The sequence below is a fragment of the Condylura cristata genome, unplaced genomic scaffold, assembly GCF_000260355.1.
Source record: "Condylura cristata isolate star-nosed mole 26May11 unplaced genomic scaffold, ConCri1.0 scaffold00002, whole genome shotgun sequence".
Lineage (NCBI taxonomy): Eukaryota > Metazoa > Chordata > Mammalia > Eulipotyphla > Talpidae > Condylura > Condylura cristata.
Window position 1 is genome coordinate 32,923,800 of NW_004567103.1, and position 13,843 is coordinate 32,937,642.

Genomic DNA, 13,843 nt, shown 5'->3' on the forward strand with positions numbered 1-13,843 from the left:
TCTCTTTTTTGGTTGCTGAGTAATATTCCATTGTATATATGTACCACATCTTTTTTATCCAGTCATCTACTTTTGGGCATTTGGGCTGCTTCCATCAAACATGGAATATTTTGAAAATTTTTTTCTTCAGTTTTCAGTATGGATGTTTTATGTTCTTAGTTAAATTTATTCCTTGGTATTTATTTTTAATTAATTGTAAACAAGATTGATTTCTTAATTTCTCTTTCTGAAAGTAATTGTATGAAGCAACAATTGATTTTGTTATTCTTACAGTTTTGGGATGGAATTCTTAGGAATTCCTATTTTTTATCATATAATCAATACAGTTTTTTCTTTCCAGCTTGTGTGTCTTTTGTTTTGCTTGCCTAATTGCTCTCATTGCGACTTCCAATATTGCACTGTATAAAAGTGGTAAGAATGGGCATTTTGTCTTATTCATAATCTTAGAAGAAAAGCTTCTGCTTTGTCCACTGATGTGCATTGTTAGCTATGGGTTTATCATGTAAGGCCTTTATTATTTATTTATACTTTGCCTTTATACCTGATTTGTTGAGTTTCTATCATGAGAGGATGTTGAGTTGTATCAAATGTTCTCCTGCATCTATTGAGATGCTTATGATTCTTATCCTTTATTTTGTTCATGTGGTACATCATGTTGATTTGTAGATATTAAGCTATTTATCCCTGGAATAAATCCTACTAAATCATGTATTTCAGTGTATTGATGAAATGAATTTGCTAGCATTTAGTTGAGTATTTTTGCATCTGTGTTCATTAATAGTAGTATCCTATGTTTTTTCTTGGAATGTTTTTGTGTGAATTGTAGATATTGCTAAGCATACTTGTATAGATCAAGGTGATTTGATTTCAGATATATGAACTTGTAGACACTATGACTTGAGCTGTGTGGTTTTTGTGTGTCCTTTGGGGATAAGGGTGGAAGCAAATAGTTGGAAGTGTGATGAAACCAGACTTGAAGTGAATGTGCAAGATAAAGGTTGACTAATCAGTATTTTCTGTAAACTTCAATTTTAATGAAATAAAAGTACTATAGTAAAATAGTAAAGATAGAAGGACTTTATTGATGGGTAACCTTCTGTTGCAGAGACAGCAATAAAATATACTAAGGAAGGAAGAATTATCAAAGAATAACATGAAAAAGTTTGCTAAAGATTGCACTTGTAACATAGTAGGGGCTATAAAGAAAGAATAGAGAGGAAATTTCCCTTGGATTTCTAAGTTTGTGCTGTTAGTTTGCTTTTCACTCTACCTCTGCTCACTGATGTACATCCACACTTTGAGAAGGTTCATCTTTTTCTTCACAAAGAGAGGTCTGTTTTGAGCATTTCCCCATGCGATTCTCCTTACTTAGATTTCCTTCTGTTTTCTATTTAGATTGTTTTCAGTTGTGGGCTGCCCTGGTGGTGCAGGGGCTAAGTCACAACACCATCAAGCTATCCTCAGCCACTGCAGCATGAGTTCAATTCCTAGCCAGAGAGCTAACCCACAAACCCACATGGTGCAATAGACCTCTCCTGGAGTCTCATAAGCTGCTTTTCTCAGCAGTGTATTTCAGTAGATACTCCTGTTCCCACTCTGGTGAACCCTCTCATACTCCCACCCCACATGTCTGACCTATACCCCAGTTATTCTACTATACAAAAATATAAAGAAAATTTTGTGTTTATATGTAGTGAAATACTATGCCATTACATTAAAAATACATGAAATTTTGCCATTTGCAACAACAAACTTGGAAATGGAAGGAGAGTATGCTAAATGAAGTAAATCAGAAGGAGAAAGACAAATAAATGCTGGATGAGTTTGCTCATATGTGGAACAAAGGAAATGACAACACTGAAACAAAACCAACCCTAGAAATAACTGCTTGCTTAATTGCAACTACTAACGGTGTGATAGGTAGCAAAGCTGGGAGAGGTCCCGGTGGAATACGATGGAGGAATATGGAGGTGCTTTGGTGGTGAGGATGGTACAGTACTTACATCTGAAGAGCTGTGACCTTATACCCCTAAGTCATATGTTACCTCTATAAAAATAATACAAATGTTTGGTAAAAATAATTTTTTTGGGAGAAATATTGGGATAGTGCTGTTGTCACATTGGTTCATAAACAGCCTTTTCCTAGGCTGGGAAAGATAGGGTAGTATCAGTACAGACATAATCATCAGCCTCCCGGGGGGAAAAATGCTTTGCTCAGTTGCTATACTAGGAAAAAAATTGTTGTTTGTATTTTAAGGAGATAGAAAAATCATATAAAGCAACTGCTTATTTCTAGGCTACCTTCTACTATAAGGTGAGTTTCCACCTTGAGAGTAGATTTTGGTATGTTCGCAAATACATTGATATGAATATTAGTTAGCACATTTTAGAATTAATGGAATCCTTAGTAAATGAGACTAAAAGTATACCTGTTACAAAAATTCTTGCTTGTGAAATAAGGCAGTGGTCTCTTAGAACTTCTTTTTTAAAACTTTCTTTAAATATAAATACATTTATGTATTCTAATGAGTCATGTATAATTCATAAATATTCATGTATTGAGGGACTGTTCTTTTTGAGGTAAAAACCTTGAGTATGAATCTAAGAGGTATGTGTTTATAACATTGTTTTCAAACATTCATTTATGCATACAGGAGCTGGGGTGTAGGCCAGAGATGTGCCTGATGAGAGGATTCACTAGAGACAGTGGGGAGCAGAACAGGCAGAAGTACTGAAAAACTGCTGAGGAATAGAGGTCTGCTGTGCCATATGGGTCACCTCCCTGGCTGGGGATTGAATTTGTGCTGCAATGGCTGCAGACAGCTTCATAGTGCTGCATCTTAACCCTTTGCACCACCAGGAAGGCCCCTAAAAATTATTTTAAATTTGTTTTATGATGTACCAGAACTCATATTTCTTTTCCCTGTTTTTTTAAAATTTAAAAACAGTACCCCCAAGAATGTTTGAATATTAATACGTATTTTTCACTAAGTTACTTGTTTTCATTGAATATAATATTTGTTCTAGAAGAGTATGTATTATACATATCTAATAGCAGGGTAAAAATACATTATGTGGTGGTCTCTATAAGTTAGCTTATTAATACATCAATAGTATACATTATATAGTATACTAATATGCATTGATAAAATGCTAGTCTATGAATATATTAGTATTAGTGTGAGACGTATAAAAGAAAGCCTTTTTTACTGTGGAGCTTGCTGATCTCACTGCTAATCTAATCTGTGTGATCCCAGAGATCACACTATGAAACTACTTTATCATTATATCAAATTTTCATACCATAGTGAAATAATGTGTGTTGAAAATTCTGTATTTCTAACAAAAATTGTATTTGCTTTAAAGCACCATCTATAATCCTGAATGATGGTGAGAGAAGACTCTTACTGTGAAGCAGGGTTCATTCTGGGCAGGAGTTTATTCATTCTCTGAGTAGAATTTAAATCTGAGACTCTTTGTGTAAGCTTTTGCATCACCCATTGTATGCCTTGGCAGTGCATAATATAGAGTTTGAATTTTAATTATGTATTTAAAAATACCTATCCAGGTTTCACTCATAGCAGGAGTATAATGGACCAGGCAAGAAAATAATAATAATAATGAACAGCTGTATACCAGAGACATTTTATGGCGGTGGAGTGGGGAATGGGATTAAAAACAGTGGACTATGGTGATGGCACAGAGTAATTTGGTGTTGGGAAACCCATGGAGATTGCACCTGAGATGGAAAAATGCACAAAATGATGGGAAAATAAACTAGTATGTTAAAAAAATGTATATCTGTCCATACACTTGTTCAAATATGTTTACAGATATCTAGGGAAAGAATCTAAAAGATTACATACCAAATTAATGTGTTTATCTAGGGACAGAAATAAGACTGGGATTTACGGTTGTGATCATACTTGTGAGTATTTTATAAAGGGGGATGTAGTCATGTGCTGTTTAAAGAATCCAGAAATAATGTAGTTGGCAACAACCACAGGGCCAGGCTAAGTAATGGCCAGTTGGTGAGCAGGCAGCCCCAGATGAATGCAGCTCTTCTGAGTCCTAGGGCCTGAGGAACATCATTGGAAAACTGCAAAATCCTTTTGAAGTTTCTACACACGATGTTCCTAAGCACTAAATTTTCACTACAATATGATAGTAGAGAGTAGAATGTGAGGCAAGGGTTCTTCATAGAGGAAATCAATAAAGCAAGCAATGTTTTATTTTTATTAGAATTTGTAAGATTTCACATGATTCTGAAGTGTATATATAATCTGGGTTAACATGGTTAGTTGACTGTGCCCTACTAGAAAATTTGTCACATATTTGATATTTTCCTGTACAGAGAAGACCAATAATTGTGGATTTAACATATATGTGTTGACATCAAAGGCTGTAGGTAGTAAATGAATAAGTTTATTCATTTCCATGTTAATTTTCATTGTCCTCAAATTTAAACCTGGCAGTTTAGTATATAAAATTTATAAGAAATTGCATGTGATTTTTAGTGTTTTCTTCAATTTTTTTCTTAAAAAAAATTGTAATAGCTTCCAAGAAACCAGGGTACAGGCCAGAGGTGCAGGGGGTGAGAGGATTCACCAGAGACAGAGTGGGGAGCAGAACAGGCCAACAGAGGAAGTACACTGCTGAGGGGAGCAGCGGGCAGGTCAGGAGAGGTCTGCTGCGCCATGTGGGTCACCTCCTGGGCGGGGATGAAATGCATGCTAAAGTGGCTTTAACTTCTTAGTTCTGTGCTTTAACTTGCTGCACCACCAGGGAGGGCCTGTAATAGTTTTTTAAATGCCTGGATTGAATATATGAATTGAATATATAAACACTTGAAAGAATTAAAGAAATGATGAAAAAAATGGGAAGACTCATGGAAAAAGTGGCCCTATTTTGCTCAGACTTTTTGAACTATCTGCTTTGTTTCAAATGCTTTCTATGTTTCACTCTATGATGTCAAAGGTAGAGTACATATATTAGAAAGGATTAAGAATGTGAAGTGCTAAGATGATCTCAAAGAAGTTCTGAATAATGTGGAGAAGCTATAACAGAAAATAGATGTTACTGTATGAATACTGGGATGAACTTGGATGCTTTATGCACATGCATTCTTGTTTAATTTTATTCAGGTACTGCGTATTCAAAGGAGACTGTCCTTTTTTGGACAAGCCAAGGATAGTCTTTTAGCCAAATTTATTTTTCTAAAATTCATGCTCAGTTATCAATTTTTAAGAGTTATGTAGTTGGTTTAATTAAATGTTGTATCTGAGAAAGTGATATTAATTATATTTGAAAAATATGTAAATTAATGGTCATACTCAATTCTACTGAAATTAACTAGAATAACTTTCTTGTGTATTTTTAATGATTGGTGCTCCTAACAATGTTCATGACTGGGGAAAGTCAGTCATCTGAAATATTGCATCTAATTTGAAATGATAGGGGATTTGGAAAAGAATATGAGGCATACTACATACAGAGTACTGACTGAAAACATACTAGCTAAAATAAGTCTAAGATTTTGAGTCTCTTATTTTTTTTTTTTTTTTTTGCCAGTAAATGCTTCTGAAATTGGGTGGCTCGGGGTTTCTCTCTATTTCCTGAAAGAAATTCCTCTGGCATATAATGATAACCTACTTGATTTGTAACATTGTTGATTACGTGAATTTGTTCCTATTTTTACAGTGTTTTAAAACAACTTGTCTTATTTTTCCAGGGAGTTGGTCTCTCCGTTCATGGTCAATTCCGAGTGGCTACTGAAAAGTCTCTTTTTGCAATGCCAGAAACAGCAATAGGTAAAAAACAAACCAAAAATTTGCAGTTACTTTTAGAAACATCTTACTTTGATACATTTTAGATAAACTGTTGTTGAAGAAATTAATGAAATCTTGTGTGAGATACAGCAATGAAAAAAGAAATGGATTATTAAGAAGATACCTAACAGTTTACAGTTGTGTGTTTGTATCCAAAACAACAAAAGTAAGAGTACTTACCTGGAGACATTAACACACTAAATTTAATTTTAGGTAAAAGATCTTAAAAGGAAAATAACCTTACATTTAAATCTGTGATCCATCTTGAATTTTATATATGGAGTAAAGTCTGAATCAAAGGTATAGGTGCTAAAAGATACTGCTATTTACAGTAATGCACCACTAATTCCTTTTACTCTAGGAACTTTTTGTAAATTAGAATTGGAAAGAATTTGAATGCTTTGTATTTATCGCAACTTATTAAATGATGCAATCTTCAGACTATGGGACATAAAACTAGCGGGTCACAGTTGCTTAGGGAGCTCGTAAACACCAAAAGGAGAATGCTGGCAAGTATTCGCATACATGGCTCTTTTCATTTGTTACCAGTATGGAGAATAAGGGAATTTGAAAAATACTATATTTAGGAAAGAGTTGTGAAAATGATTGTATTAAGTATAAATGTGTTCAATTGTCAAACTAATAGTTATTGTGTTAGTCTTTAAGTGTTTTGAGTATCAAATGACTATTTAAAAAATGATTTAAATGATGACTTTTCTCAGTTCTATTCTCAGTACTAGCCTTAGATTATGTATATTTTTTCCTATGTTTATCATTTAGAAAGAAAATTACTAGATTTTTGTTTCAGAGAGGTATTTAAATTAGTTTTCAGAAGATTTTTATTTTTGTGTAGAACTGGAGTGTAAGCTAGAGGTGGGTGGTAAAAGGATTTACGAGATACACTGGGGAACAGAGCAGGTGGGTTTTCTGAAATACTCTACTTAGGGGAGCAGTGGGTGAGACAGGAGCAGTCTGCTGCACCATGTATGGGTTAGCTACCTGGCAGGGGTCGCAGTGGTTGTGATACCACTGAGACTTGAACCCTAGGCTACCAGGGAGGTCCCATTTCAGATTCTTAAACAATAAATAAGTGTTGATAAAATTTAGGTAATGATTATTTCTAACATAGAAAACATTTGTCATCAAATACTTTATTGGCTTCTATAGAAATGTCATGAAAATTTAAAAAATTATCCAAATTAAGTTAACACAATAATTTATAGCATGCATTGTGTGATATTGTTTGCATTGTATAACTTAGTTATGTTTTTAATATAGACTCAAATTCCATAGAGAAGTGACTTTCTGAACTAAAGGGAAAAAATTTTATATTCATCTCTTTCATTGAATCATTACTATCTTTGTTATTTAATTACAGGATTATTCCCTGATGTGGGAGGAGGTTATTTCTTGCCACGGCTTCAAGGAAAACTTGGTTACTTCCTTGCATTAACAGGATTCAGGCTGAAAGGAAGAGATGTGTATAGAGCAGGAATTGCTACACACTTTGTTGATTCTGAAAAGGTAATACTTGGATGATGGGTGATTGAGTTTTGTAATATTGGTGTAATTCACATTGCACAAAGATCAGTTGTTGAGATCAGACTTTTGATAGACAAGTATTCTATATGTAAAAATAGTTTACAAAAAGAGGTCTCTCCCTGGTGGTGCAATAGGTTAAAGCACAGCATTATGAAGCGATCCACAGCCACTGTAGCACCAGTTCAATCCCTGGCCAGGGAGGTGACTCACATGGTGCAGACCTCTCCTGTCTCACCCACTGGTCCCCTTCAGCAGTGTATTTCAGTAATCTGCTTGGTCTGTTTTCTACTGTCTCTGGTGAATCCTCTCACTCCCCATAACTCTGGCCCGTGTGCTAGTTCTTATATGCATAAATAAATGCCAAAGGGATTGAGCATGTTTATAAGAAAGGACTGGAAGTCTTCTCACAGATGTTGTAGTTCACCTGAGCCTAAAGATAAAAGTATTTCAGAGAGAGGAAATACTTAATTTTGTGTGAAACAGGGACAGGAAGACATTAGCTGTTTTGAACAGTTAAGAAGTCCCATTTGGCTGAGCATAGGGATGGATGTATATGTAGGCTATAGATGGAAAGTTAAGTGTGCTATTGTAGAACTGTGCAGTAACTATTGTGGCCGTTAGTCACATAGCAATTTTAATTAAAATGAACTAAAATGCAATTTATAATTCAGACCTTTGGTTGCAGCACATCATTTCAAGTGCTTAGTAGCCAGATAGAAACAAAGAGGATAATGTCTATTTCTTCTTTTTTTTTCATCTTTATCCATCCCTTCTTTACAAGGCAGTAGTATTTGCTGTGTGGGAATGTGTGTACATTAAAGTGAAAATTTCCCTCACTGACTCAGTTGGAGAGAAGCATCATAATTTTAAGGAAATGCTTAAAAAATTTTTAGATTCCTAAAACAATATTTATGTATTTCTATGAGGCTTCAAATTTGTTTTCCTTTTTTCTTTTAGTTGGGCACGTTAGAGGAAGATTTGTTAGCCCTGAAATCTCCTTCAAAAGAAAATATTGCAGATGTCTTAGAAAGTTACCACACCAAGGTATTGTTTTCAATATCCTAAATTCTTATTTTAATTCATAGAGAAGGGGAAGCAGTTGGAAAATTAGCAGTTGAACAATATTATATTGTATAGCTATAAGTAAATTTATAGTGATTTATTTACTTTAAAGTTTGATGAGAGTATTAGTACTTCACAGATGTTACAACAGCCATCTAAGAAGATGCCTTTCTTTACTGTGCAGCTGCACCATTGTGTTCTTACTGCTGATGAATTTCAGGGCATAACCTTGTGATTGATTCTTTCAAAGAATTTTTATAACACTGACATTTCATAATGGAAGTTTATTGTTGGTGCTGTTTGTAGAGCTGTTAAAGTGAAACTGGTATATATCAAAATATAGTAATAAAATACGTTGTGCTTATTTTTAAGTCCTTATTTATGTATCTAACTTAATTTATTTTTGTAAAAGCCAAGAATCTAAAAAATGATCCATAACTTATATAATAGTTTGGATTGAATACATGCTATCTCCTAAAACCGCACTAAAATTATAGAAAAGGAATAAAAAAAACCATGAATCCATAAAGACAAATAGGACAAGAAAGAAGACAATGGTAGGTAGGAGATTTCAGTATTTTTGTAAACTTGAAAGCAGAAATACTGAAAGTACTGAAAGTAACTGAAAGTACTGAAATGTTAGCCTTCAATAAAGTGCAAACTAGGAGACCATTTGTGAAGTACTGGATCCTTCTGAAGACTGGGTTAGAGAGTAGAGGAGAAAAACAGGAAGTACTCTACTAACTTTTATAAGGATCTTCCAAAAGTTCTTGATGAGCAGCTGCCCTATAACAGCCTGGCACAAGAGTAGAGGCTTCTTAGAGGACCTTATGACTGAGGACAATAAGTGAGACACTCTATTGAAAAGAACAGAGCACACCAAATGGGAGAGTCTGTGGTCCCTTTCCCTAGTTGGCTTTTAGTACTGTTACATTTCATCTGTTTTTGTCCATTTGTGCAACAATAGAGAAAAACCAGAGACTGGGTGGCTTAAACATCAGAAATTTATTTTTCACAGTTCTGGAGGCTTGGAAATCAAGGATGAAGAGCCCAGCTGATTCAGTTCTGGACAAGGATTGGGGTGGGGAGCAGAGAAAGAGGGGAGGGAGATTTTTACTGATCAGGTACTAATTCCATCCTGAGAGTTGTACTGTCTTGGCTTAATCCCTCCCAAATACCCCACCACCAAATACCATCACACTGAAGATTAGGCTTTCAACTTGAATTTTCTTGGAGGGCACAGACAGAACATCAGTTAACAGTCCGAAACAGAAAAGAACCTGTAGATATTGACACTTGAGGACTCGACTGAAACATCCACTTCCTTGTCTGATCATCATCTGATGCAGTGGTCAGCTGACAGTCCTGTAACTGCAGTACAAAGTTTCCTAATTTTGGTGCTTCACACAGAAAGACAAGGATTGGCAAACATAAAGAGAGTGGCCTCAACAAAAAGGGCACTTAAAGCAGACAATAAGGAAGAAGGAAACTTTATTATGATTATTTGGGATTTATTTTACTGCAGATAAGAGGAAAATATTTCATCTATAAAGTACCACTAGGTGTCATAAAGAGTAGTAGTCCAAGAGTAAAAAGAAATTCAAAATAATAGCAAAATGGAAAAAATACCCACAACAGATTAAAACTGATGATTGAGGAATCAATTCCTTTTAATAAAACTCAAAAACATTATTAATAAGATGGAAATGAAGAGAAAGAAAAACCAGAGGTATTATTCTAAAAGGCTAATATCTAATTATTAGTAACTCACATTAGAGAAGATGGAAAAGAGGAAATATTTAGAGATACACTTAAACACACACACATACACACAAATAAATACATTAACTAGAACTGAAAAATACCAGTATAGGTTGGCAGAGCACCTGAATACTGATTACAATAAATGAGTACAGAGCATATGAGGATTTTATCATGTTTTGAAAACATTTGACAGTGACTCCTGTTGTCAAATTGGGCAAATACAGAATGGATTACAGTGTGCAGGGGTTGAGAAGCCTTAAGCAAGAATTCTTTTAAATATGTAGATACTAGTCTAGGGTCTTGGTCTTTGCAGCATTTTTCTCAGTGATTTGGATGAGAATACTGGCAGCATTTTTTTTTTAAATCAAATTGAGCTGAAAATAAGAAAATAAGTTAAATTAGGTAAGAGTTTGAAGGAGAAAGATAACCGTTTCATGGTTAGTTCTGTAAGTGATAAAAGACCAAATATTTTAAAAAAGGACACTTTCTGCTTAGGAAATTCCCAAAGTTTTGGGAGCTATGAGCCAGGAACTAAAGACCAAACATCTGGACAAAAACCAAATATGTATTTCTTTTTACAAATCATAGTATCACAGAGATAAGTGAAAATCTTTTCATTGCCAAGTGAGTGTAAAGTTCACATAGGATAGGAGAAATGTAGCCTCCGGTGGGACTGGTCATTCATTGTATGACAGCAGCATGATATGATTTCCCCCAAACTAGTCCAGAGTTAGTGCCACTAGTTAAAAGTATTGTATCCAAAATAAATAAGGGTGTGTGCAGCCCTGCTGTATTTTGCTATGATTCAGTCACACCTGTAGTAGAGGTGTATATTCCACAGTTTAAGAATGACCTTGACAAGCTGGAATTTGTGCGTAAGAAGGACCTGGACTGTGAATAGACACAAACTGAGAAAGAAAAGATGTAGTGCCAGAGGAATTAACTGGAACTATCAGCATGAGAGGAATGATTTTTGATCTGGAATTTTTATTAATCCTAATTATTGTTGTTTAAGTACTTGGGAATTACTGTTTCCTCTCCCTGTAGTTCAGTGCTGAAGGGATAACAGGGATGTTTCCATGAGGTCAGAATCAGAGCAGAAATACTTCTTAGGAGCTCCATAATCCTTTCATTAATCGATAATGTTTTAACAATAATGTAGGCTATGTAGTGAGAGATTGGTGGATGGATACAATTTTTTTTTTTTGCCTTTGACACTTTACAGGCTACTTTGAAGTAACATCTTGTTGGAATTTTGAACATAGAGTGATAGTTATTTATGAGACTTTTGGATATAGGTTGATAGTGCTAATCCAACACAAAGTGTCATTAATTACAAAGAAATATTTAAGGATTTTAAAAAAGATTTTTACTTTGCATTAATTGAAATCTTTCTTCAGTCGAAGATTGATCAAGATAAACCTTTTATACTTGAAGAACACATGGACAAAATAAACAGGTACTTAAAGAGAGATCTCAATTCTGTCTATTTCTTTTGAAAGATTAAATTTAATTTGCCTATATTGCAATTTCATTGGATTTGATAATGATAGCAGTTAGTATAGTGCTTTTAGACTTACTTTGAAAGTAAGTTTTTACATATTCTTGGAGATGACTCCATTATATTTAAGTAATCTTTAATTCTGACTCACTATACTGCAAAACATCTTTTTTTTAATGAGGAAAAGGTTAGAAAATTACAAATGCATTGTTTAATCTTTGTAAAGTCCTTTGAAAGTTTTATCAAGCAGATCAGCGAAGTGTTTGTGCAGTGATTTGATAGCTTGACACAGTAGCTTAAAGAAACAAGGAAAACTATTGTAAAATAAGACAACTATTCTGCATTTTAGAAGTATCAGTTTTTCATAATTAGCATTTACTTGTATATAATATATGCAAGAAAGCAAAAGAGATAACTTAGACTTGCATTGAAGATAAACTGCACGTACTTCCCCAGAGACTCAGTGTACTAGTTCATCATCTGTAAAATAGGTTGGAAAGATTTTAATTATCCAGATGGGGTTTGGAGAAGCCTATATTTTGGTTCATTGCTGCCTTGAAAAGAAGAAATCATTTGTACATTGGTGAAATTATGTGTTTCTTTTTTTTTTATAGTTGGTTTTCAGCCAATACTATGGAAAAAATTATTGAAAATTTACAGCAAGATGGTTCATCTTTTGCCTTAGAACAATTGAAGGTAATATATGGATCATTTCTGCCCCAAGCATGATGAATTTCTGTGATGGGCAGCCCCTCTGAGAGGTGCCAGTGCTTCTTGGTAGAGACATAGGCCACTGCACTGTTCTTTGTTTGTTTCTTCTCCTGTACTCATCTGAACCCAGTATAGCTGTTCCACAAAACCTTTCCTTAAATGCAGCAGTCCTATCTGCTGGATATTGATGGCAAAGCAGCTGAACTGTTTGTAGCCCTTTGAGTGAAACAGGAGGACTTTAGTCTGCACGCTGCGCCCACAGCTGTCCTCCCTGTCCTGCGGGAGGTGTGTGTAGGGACATTTTCATTGGAAGGATTGGTTCACTAGTGTATACACCTTATTAATACATCACAGTTGTGACAGTCAAGAAGTTCTGTTCATAAAACAGATGAATATATGGTCTTTCTAAGCAGTAGTTTCAATATAAATAGGATCCTTTTAAAACTAACAAGAGGCTCCATCTGTAGCCATAGCTGATTTTTTAGCTCAGATTCTTCTCAGTGTGAGGTGTACACTTTGATCTTTCTTACAGTGTGACAGAAGAAAAGCCATTTTTATAAAAATGAGAGCACACTGGGTACTGATATTCTTGGAACTATCATATGAGTAAGAATCTTGGATTATATCAGACTTCAGAAAAAAGTGTTTCCTTAACTTACAAGAAAAGGTGCTTAAGCTTGTCTTTATCTGGTTGTATTTTTCAGTTTATAGATATAATTATAGCAGTTTTGTTTTCAGGAAACTTAATGATAAAAAGATTGAATGGAATCTTACCTGTGGTGATGAAAACATTTCCCCACTGGTAACTGTATTTTTTTTTTTAAGGTGTATGTTTTTTTAATATGCTCATTACATCATCCTTCACTTTTATACAATGTGTGATTTTCCTGTGAAATTCCCACCCCCAGTTCACTTGTGCACCATCACATAGTCCCTTGTGTTCTTCCTACTCAGGAGAAATCTTAAGCAAATATATATGCTAAGATTTTACTTAGGATTGGGCTGTTATTAACTTTCAAGGATAGGCAGATCAGCTAAACTTCCCTAACTGAGAAGTAAATTAATGTTATTACTACCTGCTTTTTGGAATGTCTGTAGGTAATTATTTATGTTTAAAGGATTTTGACTTGCAGGTTTGTTCTTTGGTGAAACTAGTATTCCACCAGTAATAGGCCCAGTAAGTGTGCACTCAGCAATTTCATTTGAAAATGGTCGTGTAGCACAGTTACAGTAAGGATAAAAAAGTGCTCAAAATCTTTGTCAGAAAAATAAAAAAAAAAAAATTAAACCATAATCAGGCTGATAGTGTCCATCCCTTAGAAGACTAAAATTAAAGTTTACAACATCAGTACTGAGTGTTGGTATGGATGTGGAGTAACCTAGAACTCAGCCCTGCTAACGAGAAAGCAACTTGACAGTTTTTTATAAATTCAAA

The 13,843-nt window shown here is 34.6% G+C and overlaps 1 protein-coding gene across 2 annotated transcripts in view; it reads left to right on the top strand.

Annotated features, from left to right (window-relative positions):
- Positions 1-13,843, top strand: part of HIBCH (3-hydroxyisobutyryl-CoA hydrolase) — a 53,319-nt gene that overhangs the window by 29,546 nt on the left and 9,930 nt on the right. The window contains exons 7-11 of one of the 2 annotated variants that reach the window (XM_012727692.1): positions 5,732-5,810; positions 7,207-7,352; positions 8,328-8,414; positions 11,597-11,655; positions 12,312-12,393. In XM_012727692.1, the coding sequence (XP_012583146.1) occupies positions 5,732-5,810; positions 7,207-7,352; positions 8,328-8,414; positions 11,597-11,655; positions 12,312-12,393 (453 nt within the window). The remainder of the gene's footprint in view (positions 1-5,731; positions 5,811-7,206; positions 7,353-8,327; positions 8,415-11,596; positions 11,656-12,311; positions 12,394-13,843) is intronic. The other variant, XM_012727694.1, reaches the window with a different exon arrangement.